The sequence below is a fragment of the Pseudophryne corroboree genome, chromosome 1 (assembly GCF_028390025.1).
Source record: "Pseudophryne corroboree isolate aPseCor3 chromosome 1, aPseCor3.hap2, whole genome shotgun sequence".
Taxonomy (NCBI): Eukaryota; Metazoa; Chordata; class Amphibia; order Anura; family Myobatrachidae; genus Pseudophryne; species Pseudophryne corroboree.
The window spans coordinates 1,250,197,068-1,250,214,049 of record NC_086444.1 but is presented as its reverse complement, the minus strand read 5'-3'; the positions used below and the strand labels follow the sequence as shown (position 1 = coordinate 1,250,214,049).

General features: G+C 48.6%; 1 protein-coding gene across 8 annotated transcripts in view; it reads right to left on the bottom strand.

Moving 5' to 3' along the window:
* The window catches only part of LOXL3 (lysyl oxidase like 3), a 208,568-nt gene that overhangs the window by 66,116 nt on the left and 125,470 nt on the right, over nucleotides 1-16,982 (bottom strand). For all 8 annotated transcript variants that reach the window (XM_063925933.1, XM_063925924.1, XM_063925875.1 and 5 more), the window contains 3 exons: nucleotides 13,698-13,932; nucleotides 13,437-13,617; nucleotides 6,929-7,083 (listed from right to left, as the gene is read on the bottom strand). In XM_063925933.1, coding sequence (XP_063782003.1) covers nucleotides 6,929-7,083; nucleotides 13,437-13,617; nucleotides 13,698-13,932 — 571 coding nt within the window. The remainder of the gene's footprint in view (nucleotides 1-6,928; nucleotides 7,084-13,436; nucleotides 13,618-13,697; nucleotides 13,933-16,982) is intronic.

The window sequence follows — 16,982 nt, the reverse complement described above, 5'->3', positions numbered from 1 at the left end:
CCATGGCCCTCCAGTTACTCTCATGTCTGGTCCTGATCCATGTCCAGGCTCCTGTCAAGTCTCTGTGAATATACCCTGCCAGCTCTGATTCTGTGTACATCCAGCCTGTGTGTCCATGGTTATTAGCAGCAAAGTACATTCGCTCCAGCTGTTCCAGTAGTCACAAGTTTCTAGCATTTCCAGTATACCTGAACCTATACTGCTGTGTGTTATTACAGTCTGCGGCCTAGTCACACAGGTCATTCAGCAAGTCTCTCTGTAACTAGGTTCATGCTGTCAGCACATTGCTTTCAAACACAGTACAAACCCAGCACCTGTTTGTTTCTCAGCAGTTAACCATCACCTGGTTGCGTTCATCAGCAACAAACACTTTGTTCTGGAACCAGTCCATATCCAGTCCTGCAGTCTTTACCATATCTTTTCAAGCCTGTCTGCAGTTACCATTTTTATATCCAGTTTCTCTGAAATTAACTCTTGCCTTGCCAGCTGCTACACTCCAGGTTTATTACATTGTGTTCTCCAGTCTATTGTGTGAGCCTCCAGTGCTAGAGGTTTAAGTCCAGGCAGCATCTCAAGTACCGATGAGCGCATACAGCTCTAAGGGAACAGTAGTGGCTGTTATTAGCAGAAGATCCTCTCATCGGCTCTAGGGGTCTCACACACATAGCGCTGGAGAGTTGAAGTGTGACAGAACAAAGGTGTAACAAGGTCAGGGGTGTGACAAGGTCAGTAGGTGTGACAAGAACAGAGGTGTGACAAGAGCAGATGTGTGACAAGGTCAGAGGTGTGTCATGAATGTAGGTGTGACAAGGACAGGAGATATGGCAGGGTCAGAAGTGTGACAAGGTCAGAGGTGTGACAAGAACAGAGGTGTGACAAGGTCAGAGGTGTGACAAGAACAGAGGTGTGACAAGGTCAGAGGTGTGACAAGGTCAGAGGTGTGTCATGAATGTAGGTGTGACAAGGACAGGCGGTATGGCAGGGTCAGAAGTGTGACAAGGGCAGAGGTGTGACATAGATGTAGATGGGACAAGGTCAGAGGTATGGCAGGGTCAGAGATGGGACATGGACATAGATGAGACAAGGACCTAGGACCTTATTTGGACCTGACCGCTGTTGTGCAAATTCACAAGGCGGATGATTATAAACTGCGCACGTGTATGGAATGTAGTGCGCATGCGCGAGGCCAAATTGCAAAAGAAATTAGTGTATTTTTTATCACTAGGCGAACGCAGGCTGATTGACAGGAAGCGGACGTTTGTGGGCGGTAACTGGCCATTTTCTGGGAGTGTCAGGGAAAACGCAGGCGTTCCCAAGCGTTGTCAGGGCGGGTGTGTGACGTCCGCTCCGGCCCCGATCAGCCTGTTCTCATCGCACTGTAGGAGTAAGTCCTGGGCTACGCACACACTGGAAAAACCATTCCATGGTGAGTGAGGTGTGAACGGATTTGCAGCTGGGTGGTGTTTACAAACCTTTTCGCACGGCGTACGCAGACTTGGACGGGGCGGATTTTCACTCTGGCTGGGCGATGACTATCTGATCACAAACCTCTGCAAATTCACACAACAGCGACCAGGTCTGAATTAGGTCCATAGATGGTGTGACAGGGCCAGTAGTGTAACAAGGTCAGTGATGTGGCAGGAACATAGATGGGGAGTTTGCCTGGTCCTATCCCACAGAAGAGCTGCTGTAAAGTTACTGCTGGATATATGATAGAGAACACACAGGGCATCGCAGCTGGCTGCATATGGGGCTACGCAGGTGCACGCAGGTAAAAGTGCCCATGCTGACCCCTGTTCACCACCAAAACCTTCTATAATTGGCAGGTGAGCATCAAAACTGAACCATGGAGCAATGGATGACCTGGTCTGATGAATGGTGGCCTGGTCTGATGAATCACATTTTCCTTTACGTCATGTGGGCGGCCGGGCGCATGTGCGTCATTTACCTGGGGGAGAGATGGCACCAGGAGCACAATGGGAAGGTGGTTAGCCGGTGGGAGCAGTGTGATGCTCTGCACGATGTTCTGTGGAGAAACCTTGGGTCCTAGCACTCACGTGGATGTTACTCTGACACGTACCACCTACCTAACCATTGTTACACATAAGTACACCCCTTCATGTCAACAGTATTCCATGACCACAGTGGTGGCTTTCAGCAGGATAATGAGCCCTGTCTCACTGTAGAAATTGCTCTGGAATGGTTTAAGAAACATGAGAAAGAGTTTAAGATGTTGACGGCCTCCAAATTCCCCAGATCTCCGTCATATTGAATATCTGTGTATGTGCTGGAAAAACAAGTCTGAGCTATGAAGGCCGCACCTCACACCTCACACCTTACAGGATCTGCTGCCAATGTCTTGGTGCAAGATGCCTCAATAGGTCCAAGGGGGACCAACACAATAGAAGGCAGGTGGTTTTAATGGTATGACTGATCGTGTATTATATCTATCATCCTGTCATTCCACCCTATAACCATCCTGTCATTCCACCCTATAACCATCCTGTCATTCCGCCCTATAACCATCCTGTCATTCTGCCCTATAACCATCCCGTCATTCCGCCTTACAACCATCACGTCATTCCACCGTGTAACTATACCGTCATTCCACCCTATAACCATCCAGTCATTCCACCCTATAGCGATCCAGTCATTCCACCTTGTAACCATCCAGTCATTCCACCCTATAACCATCCAGTCATTCCACCCTATAACCATCCAGTCATTCCACCCAATAACCATCCTGTCATTCCACCCTATAGCCATCCAGTCATTCCACCCTATAACCATCCAGTCATTCCACCCTATAACCATCCTGTCATTCCACCCTATAGCCATCCAGTCATTCCACCCTATAGCCATCCTGTCATTCCACCCTATAGCCATCCTGTCATTCCACCCTGTAACTATCCAGTCATTCCATCCTGTAACCATCCAGTCATTCCACCCAATAACCATCCAGTCATTCTACCCTATAACCACCCTGTCATTCCACCCTATAACCATCCAGTCATTCCACCCTATAACCATCCTGTATTCCACCCTACAACCATCCTGTCATTCCATCCTACAACCATCCAGTCATAACACCCTACAACCATCCAGTCATAACACCCTACAACCATCCAGTCATAACACCCTATAACCATCCTGTCATTCCATCCTACAACCATCCAGTCATAACACCCTATAACCATCCAGTCATAACACCCTATAACCATCCTCTTTCCACCCTATAACCATCCTGCATTCCACCCTATAACCATCCAGTCATTCCACCTTATAACCATCCAGTCATAACACCCTATAACCATCCAGTCATTTCACCCTATAACCATCCAGTCATTCCATCCTATAATCATCCTGCATTCCACCTTATAACCATCCAGTCATTCCACCCTATAACCATCCAGTCATTTCACCCTATAACCATCCAGTCATTCCACCCTATAACCATCCAGTCATTCCACCCTATAAACATCCAGTCATTCACCCTATAACCATCCAGTCATTACATCCTATAACCATCCAGTCATTCCATCCTACAACCATGCAGTCATAACACCCCATAACCATCCTGCATTCCACCCCATAACCATCCAGTCATAACACCCCATAACCATCCAGTCATAACACCCCATAACCATCCAGTCATTCCATCCTATAACCATCCAGTCATAACATCCTACAACCATCCAGTCATAACACCCTATAACCATCCTGTCATTCCACCCTATAACCATCCAGTCATTCCATCCTATAACCATCCAGTCATTCCATCCTATAACCATCCTGTCATTCCACCTTATAACCATCCTGCATTCCACCCTATAACCATCCTGCATTCCACCCTATAACCATCCAGTCATAACACCCCATAACCATCCTGTCATTCCATCCTATAATCATCCAGTCATTCCACCCTATAAACATCCTGCATTCCACCCTACAACCATCCAGTCATTCCATCCTATAAACATCCTGCATTCCACCCTATAACCATCCAGTCATTCCATCCTATAACCATCCAGTCATTCCATCCTACAACCATCCAGTCATTCCACCCTATAACCATCCTGTCATTCCACCATACAACCACCCTATAACCGCACAATGTGATTGGTAAGGGCTTGTGGTTACTGACCGTTGCATCACACACATAGCCATCACTCCACCATATAACCACCCTATAACCGCACAATGTGATTGGTAAGGGCTTGTGGTTACTGACCGTTGCGTCACACACATAGCCATCACTCCACCATATAACCACCCTATAACCGCACAATGGGATTGGTAAGGGCTTGTGGTTACTGACCGTTGCATCACACACATAGCCATCACTCCACCATATAACCACCCTATAACCGCACAATGTGATTGGTAAGGGCTTGTGGTTACTGACCATTGCGTCACACACATAGCCATCACTCCACCATATAACCACCCTATAACCGCACAATGGGATTGGTAAGGGCTTGTGGTTACTGACCGTTGCATCACACACATAGCCATCACTCCACCATACAACCACCCTATAACCGCACAATGTGATTGGTAAGGGCTTGTGGTTACTGACCGTTGCGTCACACACATAGCCATCACTCCACCATATAACCACCCTATAACCGCACAATGTGATTGGTAAGGGCTTGTGGTTACTGACCGTTGCATCACACACATAGCCATCACTCCACAATACAACCACCCTATAACCGCACAATGTGATTGGTAAGGGCTTGTGGTTACTGACCGTTGCGTCACACACATAGCCATCACTCCACCATACAACCACCCTATAACCGCACAATGTGATTGGTAAGGGCTTGTGGTTACTGACCGTTGCATCACACACATAGCCATCACTCCACCATACAACCACCCTATAACCGCACAATGTGATTGGTAAGGGCTTGTGGTTACTGACCATTGCGTCACACACATAGCCATCACTCCACCATACAACCACCCTATAACCGCACAATGTGATTGGTAAGGGCTTGTGGTTACTGACCGTTGCATCACACACATAGCCATCACTCCACCATACAACCACCCTATAACCGCACAATGTGATTGGTAAGGGCTTGTGGTTACTGACCGTTGCGTCACACACATAGCCATCACTCCACCATACAACCACCCTATAACCGCACAATGTGATTGGTAAGGGCTTGTGGTTACTGACCGTTGCGTCACACACATAGCCATCACTCCACCATACAACCACCCTATAACCGCACAATGTGATTGGTAAGGGCTTTTGGTTACTGACCGTTGCATCACACACATAGCCATCACTCCACCATACAACCACCCTATAACCGCACAATGTGATTGGTAAGGGCTTGTGGTTACTGACCGTTGCGTCACACACATAGCCATCACTCCACCATATAACCACCCTATAACCGCACAATGTGATTGGTAAGGGCTTGTGGTTACTGACCGTTGCGTCACACACATAGCCATCACTCCACCATACAACCACCCTATAACCGCACAATGTGATTGGTAAGGGCTTGTGGTTACTGACCGTTGCATCACACACATAGCCATCACTCCACCATACAACCACCCTATAACCGCACAATGTGATTGGTAAGGGCTTGTGGTTACTGACCGTTGCGTCACACACATAGCCATCACTCCACCATACAACCACCCTATAACCGCACAATGTGATTGGTAAGGGCTTGTGGTTACTGACCGTTGCGTCACACACATAGCCATCACTCCACCATACAACCACCCTATAACCGCACAATGTGATTGGTAAGGGCTTGTGGTTACTGACCGTTGCGTCACACACATAGCCATCACTCCACCATATAACCACCCTATAACCGCACAATGTGATTGGTAAGGGCTTGTGGTTACTGACCGTTGCGTCACACACATAGCCACCACTCCACCATACAACCACCCTATAACCGCACAATGTGATTGGTAAGGGCTTGTGGTTACTGACCGTTGCGTCACACACATAGCCATCACTCCACCATATAACCACCCTATAACCGCACAATGTGATTGGTAAGGGCTTGTGGTTACTGACCTTTGCGTCACACACATAGCCATCACTCCACCATACAACCACCCTATAACCGCACAATGTGATTGGTAAGGGCTTGTGGTTACTGACCGTTGCGTCACACACATAGCCATCACTCCACCATACAACCACCCTATAACCGCACAATGTGATTGGTAAGGGCTTGTGGTTACTGACCGTTGCGTCACACACATAGCCATCACTCCACCATACAGCCACCCTATAACCGCACAATGTGATTGGTAAGGGCTTGTGGTTACTGACCGTTGCATCACACACATAGCCACCACTCCACCATACAACCACCCTATAACCGCACAATGTGATTGGTAAGGGCTTGTGGTTACTGACCGTTGCGTCACACACATAGCCACCACTCCACCATACAACCACCCTATAACCGCACAATGTGATTGGTAAGGGCTTGTGGTTACTGACCGTTGCGTCACACACATAGCCATCACTCCACCATACAACCACCCTATAACCGCACAATGTGATTGGTAAGGGCTTGTGGTTACTGACCGTTGCGTCACACACATAGCCATCACTCCACCATACAACCACCCTATAACCGCACAATGTGTTTGGTAAGGGCTTGTGGTTACTGACCGTTGCGTCACACACATAGCCATCACTCCACCATACAACCACCCTATAACCGCACAATGTGATTGGTAAGGGCTTGTGGTTACTGACCGTTGCGTCACACACATAGCCATCACTCCACCATACAACCACCCTATAACCGCACAATGTGATTGGTAAGGGCTTGTGGTTACTGACCGTTGCGTCACACACATAGCCATCACTCCACCATACAACCACCCTATAACCGCACAATGTGATTGGTAAGGGCTTGTGGTTACTGACCGTTGCGTCGTACCCCATGTATGGAATGTTGCACTTTATGGCGCTGTCCTCGGTGTGCTTGCAGTCCTCTTCTGTGATGTTCTTGTACTGACACTCGAGAAGGGATTTCTCAGTTCCTGAACACTTGACTTCGTTCATGTGAATGGGTCCCATGCCTATAGGAAGGAACGTTATACATCATTGGAGAGGAGAGCGCAGAGAGAAGGAATCACGGTGATGTTCAGCGCGTTCAGGATAAAGAGGAGGATGATATACAGAAACCATCCTCCATCTCACCACCCGTCGCTGTATACTGTCCTGTCTCCTAAATAAACCTAACCCCCTAACCAGTATACATCTCCTAAAGACTGGGGAAGGATTGTAAGGAGCAGTGCTATGCCAATAGTATAGATGTAGCATTAGTTACTAACATATGGTCCCCACTGATTCCCTACAGGAGCTTACTGCACCCCTCCCTGTGCACTCCCGTCATCACAGAGAAATACATCGCTCTCACTACAATGAGCGGTCAGAGACAATGCGCAGGACCCAGGGCTGATACGCAACCTGCTGTGGCATTTACTTCCATGCTGCTATCACATTGGACTGTCAGTAAATGAAACAGTATTACTCCCTATCTCTACACTTCCCTATCTTTTAGAGTCCCCTAGCACTAAGGCCTCCGGCACCTGTAGCTTACTGGTTCTATTGCTTTTTGGCGCTGCGCAGTAAGGCCCTCATTCCGAGTTGTTCGCTCGCTAGCTGCTTTTAGCAGCATTGCACACGCTAAGCCGCCGCCCTCTGGGAGTGAATCTTAGCATAGCAGAATTGTGAACGAAAGATTCGCAGAATTGCGAATAGAAATTTCTTTGCAGTTTCTGAGTAGCTCGAGACTTACTCTGCCACTGCGATCAGTTCAGTCAGTTTCATTCCTGGTTTGACGTCACAAACACACCCAGCGTTCACCCAGACACTCCCCGTTTCTTAAGACACTCCCGCGTTTTTCCCAGAAACGGCTGCGTTTTTTCGCACACACCCATAAAACATCCAGTTTCCGCCCAGAAACACCCACTTCCTGTCAATCACACTCCGATCACCAGAACGAAGAAATTTCTTCATAAAGCCGTGAGTAAATTACCAAACTTATTAGCAAATTTACTTGGTGCAGACGCACTGCGAACATTGCGCATGCGCCTTAAAATAACGAGCGTACAACTCGGAATGAGGGCCTAAGAGCGGACAGTCTTTGCTCTCTAGAGCACATGCGTCATCTTCCCAAATATCACTGGGAAGATGGCGCCAGCCGAAGGGGGGACCCGCTTCCTAGAGCAACCCCCTCTGGATGTGAATGGCGCCCCTGTGGAGCACTTATGCAGCAAATAAATATTTTTTTAATCTCATTTATTTTTAATGGGCATAGACACGCCCCCTTTTAGGTCATGACCCCAAGCCAGTACCAGGGCTTTCTATGACCTGGGTATAACTGTCCATAGAGAGTTCCTCCAGTCTCTGCCATGGAAGACAGACCTCTTGGTGGCCGCCCTAATAAGATGTCCTTCCCGCAAGAGGTGCACATATTAACCTGTTCTTGCACTTTTAGTTCTGCAATATTCTCTCTATTTACTATAGCCGGGTCAGCTTTGCTGTTGTAGTATCCTGCCCTATTGCATAGTCTTATCTCAGCTTTCCTGTGCATGTTCTCTCATCATCTTCATAATGAATCACTGGTTTTCCTTACATTTCCTTGTCCGTATCCCTTTCCTTACCCCACCTTGTCCTTATCGCTGTCCTTACCCCACCTTATCCTCATCGTTTTCCTTACCCCACCTTGTCCTTATCCCTTTCCTTACCCCACCTTGTCCATATCGCTGTCCTTACCCCACCTTATCCTCATCGCTTTCCTTACCCCACCTTGTCCGTATCCCTTTCCTTACCCCACCTTGTCCTTATCGCTGTCCTTACCCCACCTTATCCTCATCGCTTTCCTTACCCCACCTTGTCCTTATCCCTTTCCTTACCCCACCTTGTCCATATCGCTGTCCTTACCCCACCTTATCCTCATCGCTTTCCTTACCCCACCTTGTCCGTATCCCTTTCCTTACCCCACCTTGTTCTCATCGCTTTCCTTACCCCACCTTGTCCATATCGCTGTCCTTACCCCACCTTGTCCTCATCGCTTTCCTTACCCCACCTTGTCCTTATCGCTGTCCTTACCCCACCTTGTCCTCATCGCTGTCCTTACCCCACCTTGTCCTTATCCCTTTCCTTACCCCACCTTGTCCTTATCGCTTTCCTTACCCCACCTTGTCCATATCCCTTTCCTTACCCCAGCTTGTCCTCATTGCTGTCCTTACCCCACCTTGTCCTTATCGCTTTCCTTACCCCACCTTGTCCTTATCCCTTTCTTTACACCAACTTGTCCTTATCGCTTTCCTTACCCTGCCTTGTCCTTATCCCTTTCCTTACCCCACCTTTTCCTTATCGCTTTCCTTACCCCACCTTGTCCTTATCGCTGTCCTTACCCCACCTTGTCCTCATCACTTTCCTTATCCCACCTTGTCCTCATCGCTGTCCTTAGCCCACCTTGTCCTCATCGCTTTCCTTACCCCACCTTGTCCATATCGCTGTCCTTACCCCACCTTGTCCTTATCGCTGTCCTTACCCCACCTTGTCCTCATCGCTTTCCTTACCCCACCTTGTTCTCATCGCTTTCCTTACCCCACCTTGTCCATATCCCTTTGCTTACCCCAGCTTGTCCTCATCGCTGTCCTTACCCCACCTTGTCCTCATCGCTTTCCTTACCCCACCTTCTCCTTATCCCTTTCCTTACCCCACCTTGTCCTTATCGCTGTCCTTACCTCACCTTGTCCATATCCCTTTCCTTACCCCAGCTTGTCCTCATCGCTGTCCTTACCCCACCTTGTCCTCATCGCTTTCCTTACCCCACCTTCTCCTTATCCCTTTCCTTACCCCACCTTGTCCTTATCGCTGTCCTTACCCCACCTTCTCCTTATCCCTTTCCTTACCCCACCTTGTCCATATCGCTGTCCTTACCCCACCTTGTCCTTATCGCTGTCCTTACCCCACCTTGTCCTTATCGCTGTCCTTACCCCACCTTGTCCTCATCGCTTTCCTTACCCCACCTTGTCCTTATCCCTTTCCTTACCCCACCTTGTCCATATCGCTGTCCTTACCTCACCTTGTCCTCATCGCTTTCCTTACCTCACCTTGTCCTTATCGCTGTCCTTACCCCACCTTGTCCTCATCGCTTTCCTCACCCCACCTTCTCCTTATCCCTTTCCTTACCCCACCTTGTCCTCATCGCTGTCCTTAGCCCACCTTGTCCTTATCCCTTTCCTTACCCCACCTTGTCCTTATCGCTGTCCTTACCCCACCTTGTCCTCATCGCTTTCCTTACCCCACCTTGTCCTTATCCCTTTCCTTACCCCACCTTGTTCTCATCGCTTTCCTTACCCCACCTGGTCCTCATCGCTTTCCTTACCCCACCTTGTCCTCATCGCTTTCCTTACCCCACCTTGTCCATATCGCTGTCCTTAGCCCACCTGGTCCTCATCGCTTTCCTTACCCCACCTTGTCCTTATCGCTTTCCTTACCCCACCTTGTCCATATCGCTGTCCTTAGCCCACCTGGTCCTCATCGCTTTCCTTACCCCACCTTGTCCTTATCGCTTTCCTTACCCCACCTTGTCCATATCGCTGTCCTTACCCCACCTTGTCCTTATCGCTGTCCTTACCCCACCTTGTCCTTATCGCTGTCCTTACCCCACCTTGTCCTCATCACTTTCCTTACCCCACCTTGTCCTTATCCCTTTCCTTACCCCACCTTGTTCTCATCGCTTTCCTTACCCCCCCTTGTCCATATCCCTTTCCTTACCCCAGCTTGTCCTCATCGCTGTCCTTACCCCACCTTGTCCTTATCGCTGTCCTTACCCCACCTTGTCCTTATCGCTTTCCTAACCCCACCTCGTCCATATCGCTGTCCTTACCCCACCTTGTCCTTATCGCTTTCCTTACCCCACCTTGTCCATATCCCTTTCCTTACCCCAGCTTGTCCTCATCGCTGTCCTTACCCCACCTTGTCCTTATCGCTGTCCTTACCCCACCTTGTCCTCATCGCTTTCCTAACCCCACCTTGTCCTCATCGCTGTCCTTACCCCACCTTGTCCTTATCGCTGTCCTTACCCCACCTTGTCCTCATCGCTTTCCTAACCCCACCTTGTCCTCATCGCTGTCCTTACCCCACCTTGTCCTTATCGCTGTCCTTACCCCACCTTGTCCTCATCGCTTTCCTAACCCCACCGTGTCCTCATCGCTTTCCTTACCCCAACTTGTCCTTATCGCTTTCCTTACCCCGCCTTGTCCTTATCGCTTTCCTTACCCCGCCTTGTCCTTATCGCTTTCCTTACCCCGCCTTGTCCTTATCGCTTTCCTTACCCCGCCTTGTCCTTATCGCTTTCCTTACCCCAACTTGTCCTTATCGCTTTCCTTACCCCGCCTTGTCTTTATCTCTTTCCTTACACTTCCGTGTCCTTATTGCTTTCCTTACCCCGCCTTGTCTTTATCTCTTTCCTTACACTTCCGTGTCCTTATCGCTTTCCTTACACTTCTGTGTCCTTATCGCTTTCCTTACACTTCCGTGTCCTTATCGCTTTCCTTACACTTCCGTGTCCTTATCGCTTTCCTTACACTTCCGTGTCCTTCTCGCTTTCCTTACACTTCCGTGTCCTTATCACTTTCCTTGCCTTTCCACGCCACTCTATTTGACCTTCCTTGTTTATGTTTTGTTCAGCCTTCTTTTCCTTGCTCCACCTACCCTGGATCCCGGTGAGTCCGCCCAATGTTTTAAAGTAGCCTTCACTTAAAAGGAAAATCCAGGCTTGTTTTGCCTTTTTAATGATTGCTACTTTAAAGCATCCACCAGACCCGCCGGGAACCCCCTCACACCTGGAGTCTGCTAGGGTTACCCTATGAGCGGCTGGCAGTCTATTTACATGTGTTCCCACGCTGGTCTTAGGCTCACCCTATCTCTGCCCACAGTTACCCTCTCTGTGTAGCTGCCTTTCACCCATTTGTTCTGGTCACTGCCATTACACACAAGTCTATTGATCAGTCAAACCCCTTTCACGCCAAAGTCCCGGGTCAGGCCCGGGACAAACACTTCACACCGCGGCACCAACCTGGGTTATTTCCGGGTCACTGCACATGGGGATCCGGGTCACCTGATAATGTGAACGGGGCCCAGGTCGGGCGATCCAGGTAGAACCATTAACACTGTCCAGTAACCGAGACCCTACCCAGACCGACCCGCGTGGCTATCCGCGTGGAAGTGCCGGGACACTGGACCTGGTTTTTTTTTTTTTGAGGGGACTCTTTCAGACCGACTTGCGACTGAGGCTGTTCCAGCAATAACCCCGGTGAAAAGCGCGGTGAGGAAGGGGTAGAACTGTATCGCTGGATCTCGCAGTCATGGTCATTGTATGCCAGAATAACTGCTATAAACACTTGGGTCGGACATACCTGAGATTTTATAATATATCGTTGTCCCACACACTGCACTTTCCTAAATTAATGTGTGTTCTTATATTAATATTGGGGGTCATTCCGAGTTGTTCGCTCGTTATTTTTTTTTCGCAACGGAGCGATTAGTCGCGAATGCGCATGCTCAATGTCCGCAGTGCGTCTGCGCCAAGTAAATTTGCTAAACAGTTAGGTATTTTACTCACGGCATAATGAGGATTTTTCATCGTTCTGGTGATCGGAGTGTGATTGATTGACAGGAAGTGGGTGTTTCTGGGCGGAAACTGCCCGTTTTATGGGTGTGTGCGAAAAAACGCTACCGTTTCTGGGAAAAACGCGGGAGTGGCTGGAGAAACGGGGGAGTGTCTGGGCGAACGCTGGGAGTGTTTGTGACGTCAAACCAGGAACGACAAGCACTGAACTGATCGCAGATGCCAAGTGTGGAGCTACTCAGAAACTGCTACGAAGTGTCTATACGCAATTTTGAGAATCTTTCGTTCGCAATTTTACTATGTTAAGATTCACTCCCAGTAGGCGGCGGCTTAGTGTGTGCAAAGCTGCTAAAAGCAGCTTGCGAGCGAACAACTCGGAATGACCCCCATTGTCTGTGGTGACGCCTCTAACGAGACTTCATTTTCCTCTGTATTACGGCGACCGCACGAAGATAATTTTTGGACATTATTTGAAGGGTTCTTGTCTGTAACCTATCTACTTATGAGCTGATGTTTCATTATGAAGAGTCAGTAATCTGAGTTACCCCCTGCGCGGGTCCCGGGGTATTGGTGCTTATTACAATGATGAGATAACGCTGCCGCACCCGGACACACAGAGAAGCGGGTTAGTGTAAATGTTGCTATAGGGCTTCATATAATAATGACAATACCTGTTATTACATGAACTGGCGGATATGCCTCAGACAATACTGGGAAATAGCTGAGCGCGCACAAAGCCCAGCCCCGTGTCTGCAGGAAGCGGTCACTCTGGCCACTCACCCTGTCCCATGCGGGCTCCGGTCAAGGCTTCCTTTGCGCTTCCAAAGCCCAACTCTCTACAGACCACACTAGCTGCTTGCAGATCCCAGCGGTCATCGCACACCGTGCCCCACTGTCCATTCTTCAAGACCTCAACACGACCCTCCCCTGGACGTGCTCCCCCTTTCAGCCGGATGATCTCCTGTAAGATGGGAACGGGTCACATTAATGACATATGAGGAGTACACGTGGCCCCTACGGCTCATGGTATCACATACTGACCTCATGCTGCGGCTGCGTCACTTTCTTCTTCTTCATGGCTGCCTGCCCTGAGGCTGCCTGAGCAGAGAATACAGGCCCAAGGGTGCAGCTCACCACAACTGGGGCTCCGTCCTGGCAGCCAGCGGTGCCGTTCACTTTGTAGAATTCCAGAGGACACAGGGAGAGGTGAACTTCTGTCCCAGCGCACTTCACCGAGTGCAGGCGGAAGGACGGCTTCTGTTTGTCCAGGTACAGCCTGCGTGAGAGAGATGAGACCGTGAGCAGAGTAACCCCAGCATCCCCCGCTGAGCATATATTGCCTCGTCTAATACACTGTGCTGGGGACTCATGGCTCATTACATATTTACTTACACATTACAGTAGGCCCGTCCTGCTACAGATGGGACACAGGAGAGACAGTGACCAGAGCAAGGAGACCCATGTAAGGGGACAGCGAGGAAACTCACGTAAAGAAACAGAGGAACGCTAAACGTGGCGCTCAATGACCACAGCCTACAATGCGCCAAAATCATCCCAAGATTAATGATAAATATCTGCCCAAAGGCACCGAAACATCTTGCCCAATGCAAAAACATGTGATGAAAAGTTCCTGCTGTAATCAGGACCACATGGCCGACCACAGGGATTGTAGGGAACAAAGCGTCAGTCCCAACATAGCAGTCAGAGACAAGGAAACTGGCAGCCCAAGTGAGAGCGAGTAAGAGTCTGCATCACACACTCACTGTAACCGAGTACATGAAATCTGATCCGAGCAGTGAGCTGAGCAGTGAGCCAAGCAGCGATCCAAGCAGTGAGTCCAAGAAGCGATCCGAGCAGTGAGTCCAAGCAGCGATCCGAGCAGTGAGTCCAAGCAGCGAGCCAAACAGCGATCCGGGCAGTGAGCCCAGCAAGCGAGCCAAGCAGTGAGTCCAAGCAGCGATCCGAGCAGTGAGTCCAAGCAGCGAGCCAAACAGCGATCCGAGCAGTGAGCCCAGCAAGCGAGCCAAGCAGCGATCCAAGCAGTGAGTCCAAGCAGCGAGTCCAAGCAGCGAGCCAAGCAGCGAGTCCAAGCAGCGAGCCAAGCAGCGATCCAAGCAGCGATCCGAGCAGTGAGTTCAAGCAGCGATCCAAGCAGAGACCCGATTAGTGAGTCCAAGCAGCGATCCGAGCAGTGAGTCCAAGCAGCTAGCCGAGCAGGTATCAGAGCAAGAATCAGAGCAGGGATCTGATAAAGCTAAATATTTATCGTGTATATAACCCTTTATGAGGTCTAAGAACACTGTACGCTATCTACGTAAGAAGTACCGTAAGGGTACGCAAGTTGCGTATCGATCGCTTAGCTGTGATCGAGACGCTCAGGCGTCACGTTCACTCACGGCCAGGTGATCGCAGGCAGGCAGACTATTGGCTGTTGACTTATCGTAATGATTCGCTATAGCGTAGCAGCGCTCGGGACCACGAGGAGATCACCAGCGATGCAGACGCTCACAACGTTAAACCTTTATATCTATACCTCTAACAATGAAATACACAGTAAACCTTAGTGTAGAGACAAAGTGTAAGTGCAACCTTGTGTAACCTGATTAACTACAAAGCTGCTTGAGCGTCACCGACGCTCAGAGAATACTTAACACTATAAAGAATACACAGATACCTGGGCTTAGGGTCCGAAACCTATTATGTGTATTATGACTATTACTTGTAAAAAGAATCACAGTACAAAGCATACACTACAGTATAACATAAACCAACTAACCAGATAAACTACACAGGAAATAAAATACAATACAATTTAAGGAAAATACGAGAGAAAGAGTAGAGAGAGAGGGAGAGATAGAGAGAGAGAGAGAGATGGCTCACAGTAAGACAATATGATTACGGAGAAAACTTACGCACAAGGGGAACGATCGCATGCGCCTCGATATCCAGCTCCCGATTATCAGCAATGAGAACCGTTGAAGAGAGTCAAGTTGGATATGGTCGGCCTGCTATTTATGCCCCACACACAATACAATTCAATGGTCCCTACAATCTCATTGTTCATTGGACACAGGAATTCGGCTTCGCATTATAACAAAAGGTCATAGGTTGATTCATACAGGTGGGCTGTGACTATTTCCAACTGCTCAGGTGGGAGGGAAACTGGGTTTCCCGCCGCATGGGTAATAAAGTGCAAATAAAGTAAATGTTCATAAACTTCTTATGTCCATAACTATTCGCACGAGCGATTGATCTGCTTCAAACCAACACCGGAATATCGCTAATTTTATACTCTTCCGATGGATACTAAACACCACTGTATTACTCCTATCTGACCCTTCATATCAAACAAAGAGGGATTCCTCTGTTCATGAACATTCTATATTAACCAAACTTTCAGATTCTATCAAAGGGACCATAATCTACAAAATACATTATTAGTGAAAATATGTAATGATTGAGTCGCACGCTATGATCGCATAAACTCTACCGTAAATACGCATACCATTCGCCTGCGGGTGCCCGCGACTGTGAGTATGCGCACGTACGGGAGAGCGTACGCATGCGCAGCACGGACCTGTGTGAGGTGCAAATATGGTAGTGTGCATAGAGATATTTTTTCTGACTTTGACAGTCCACCCTTTGGCAGTCAATAATAACTGCCACTTCCTGAAAACATTTCAAAAGGAGAAAAATATATGTCAGGGGTTAATTCATTTCCATGGTTGGGTAAGGGAGGAGAGAGGAGTAGGTGTGAAGAGGGTATGACCTAGTGTGATAGCAGAAGCATGTGTGTATGAGTCCATGTTTGGGGGGTCATGTATCATTGTGCCGTACGTGTTGTAAATCAAGCTTCGAGGTATTGCGAAGTATACATTTGAATTCCTTCTTATCCCGTGGTACAGGTCTGTGGATGGGCTGTCAAACTTTACCGAGCTCTTTTCGGATTTTGAAAAAAATGGGGAGCACATTTTAGTTGATGATACGTGAATGGGGGAATATGTGATTGCTGATATCTGTGCCTGTATTCCCTATACTATGGGTGTCATTACCTGAGGGTTGTAGAAATGAAGAAAAGACATAATTACGGTAAATGCGGTGGTATTCTATGTCAGGTTAATGTACATCTGTCGGTTGAAGTTTTGTTCGGTATCAGTTGAAAGTCGTCTTCTTTGCGCTGTTTTGCTCATTAAGCGTGAGCAATAAGCTTTGTCAATGCCATTAGATTTACAAAAAATGTTGGGCTAGCGTAATTTTAAAAATTCTAGGGAAACTGGGGATCCATGGCAAAGTTCATCAAGTGTCCATATCTCAAGTGGTCAAAAC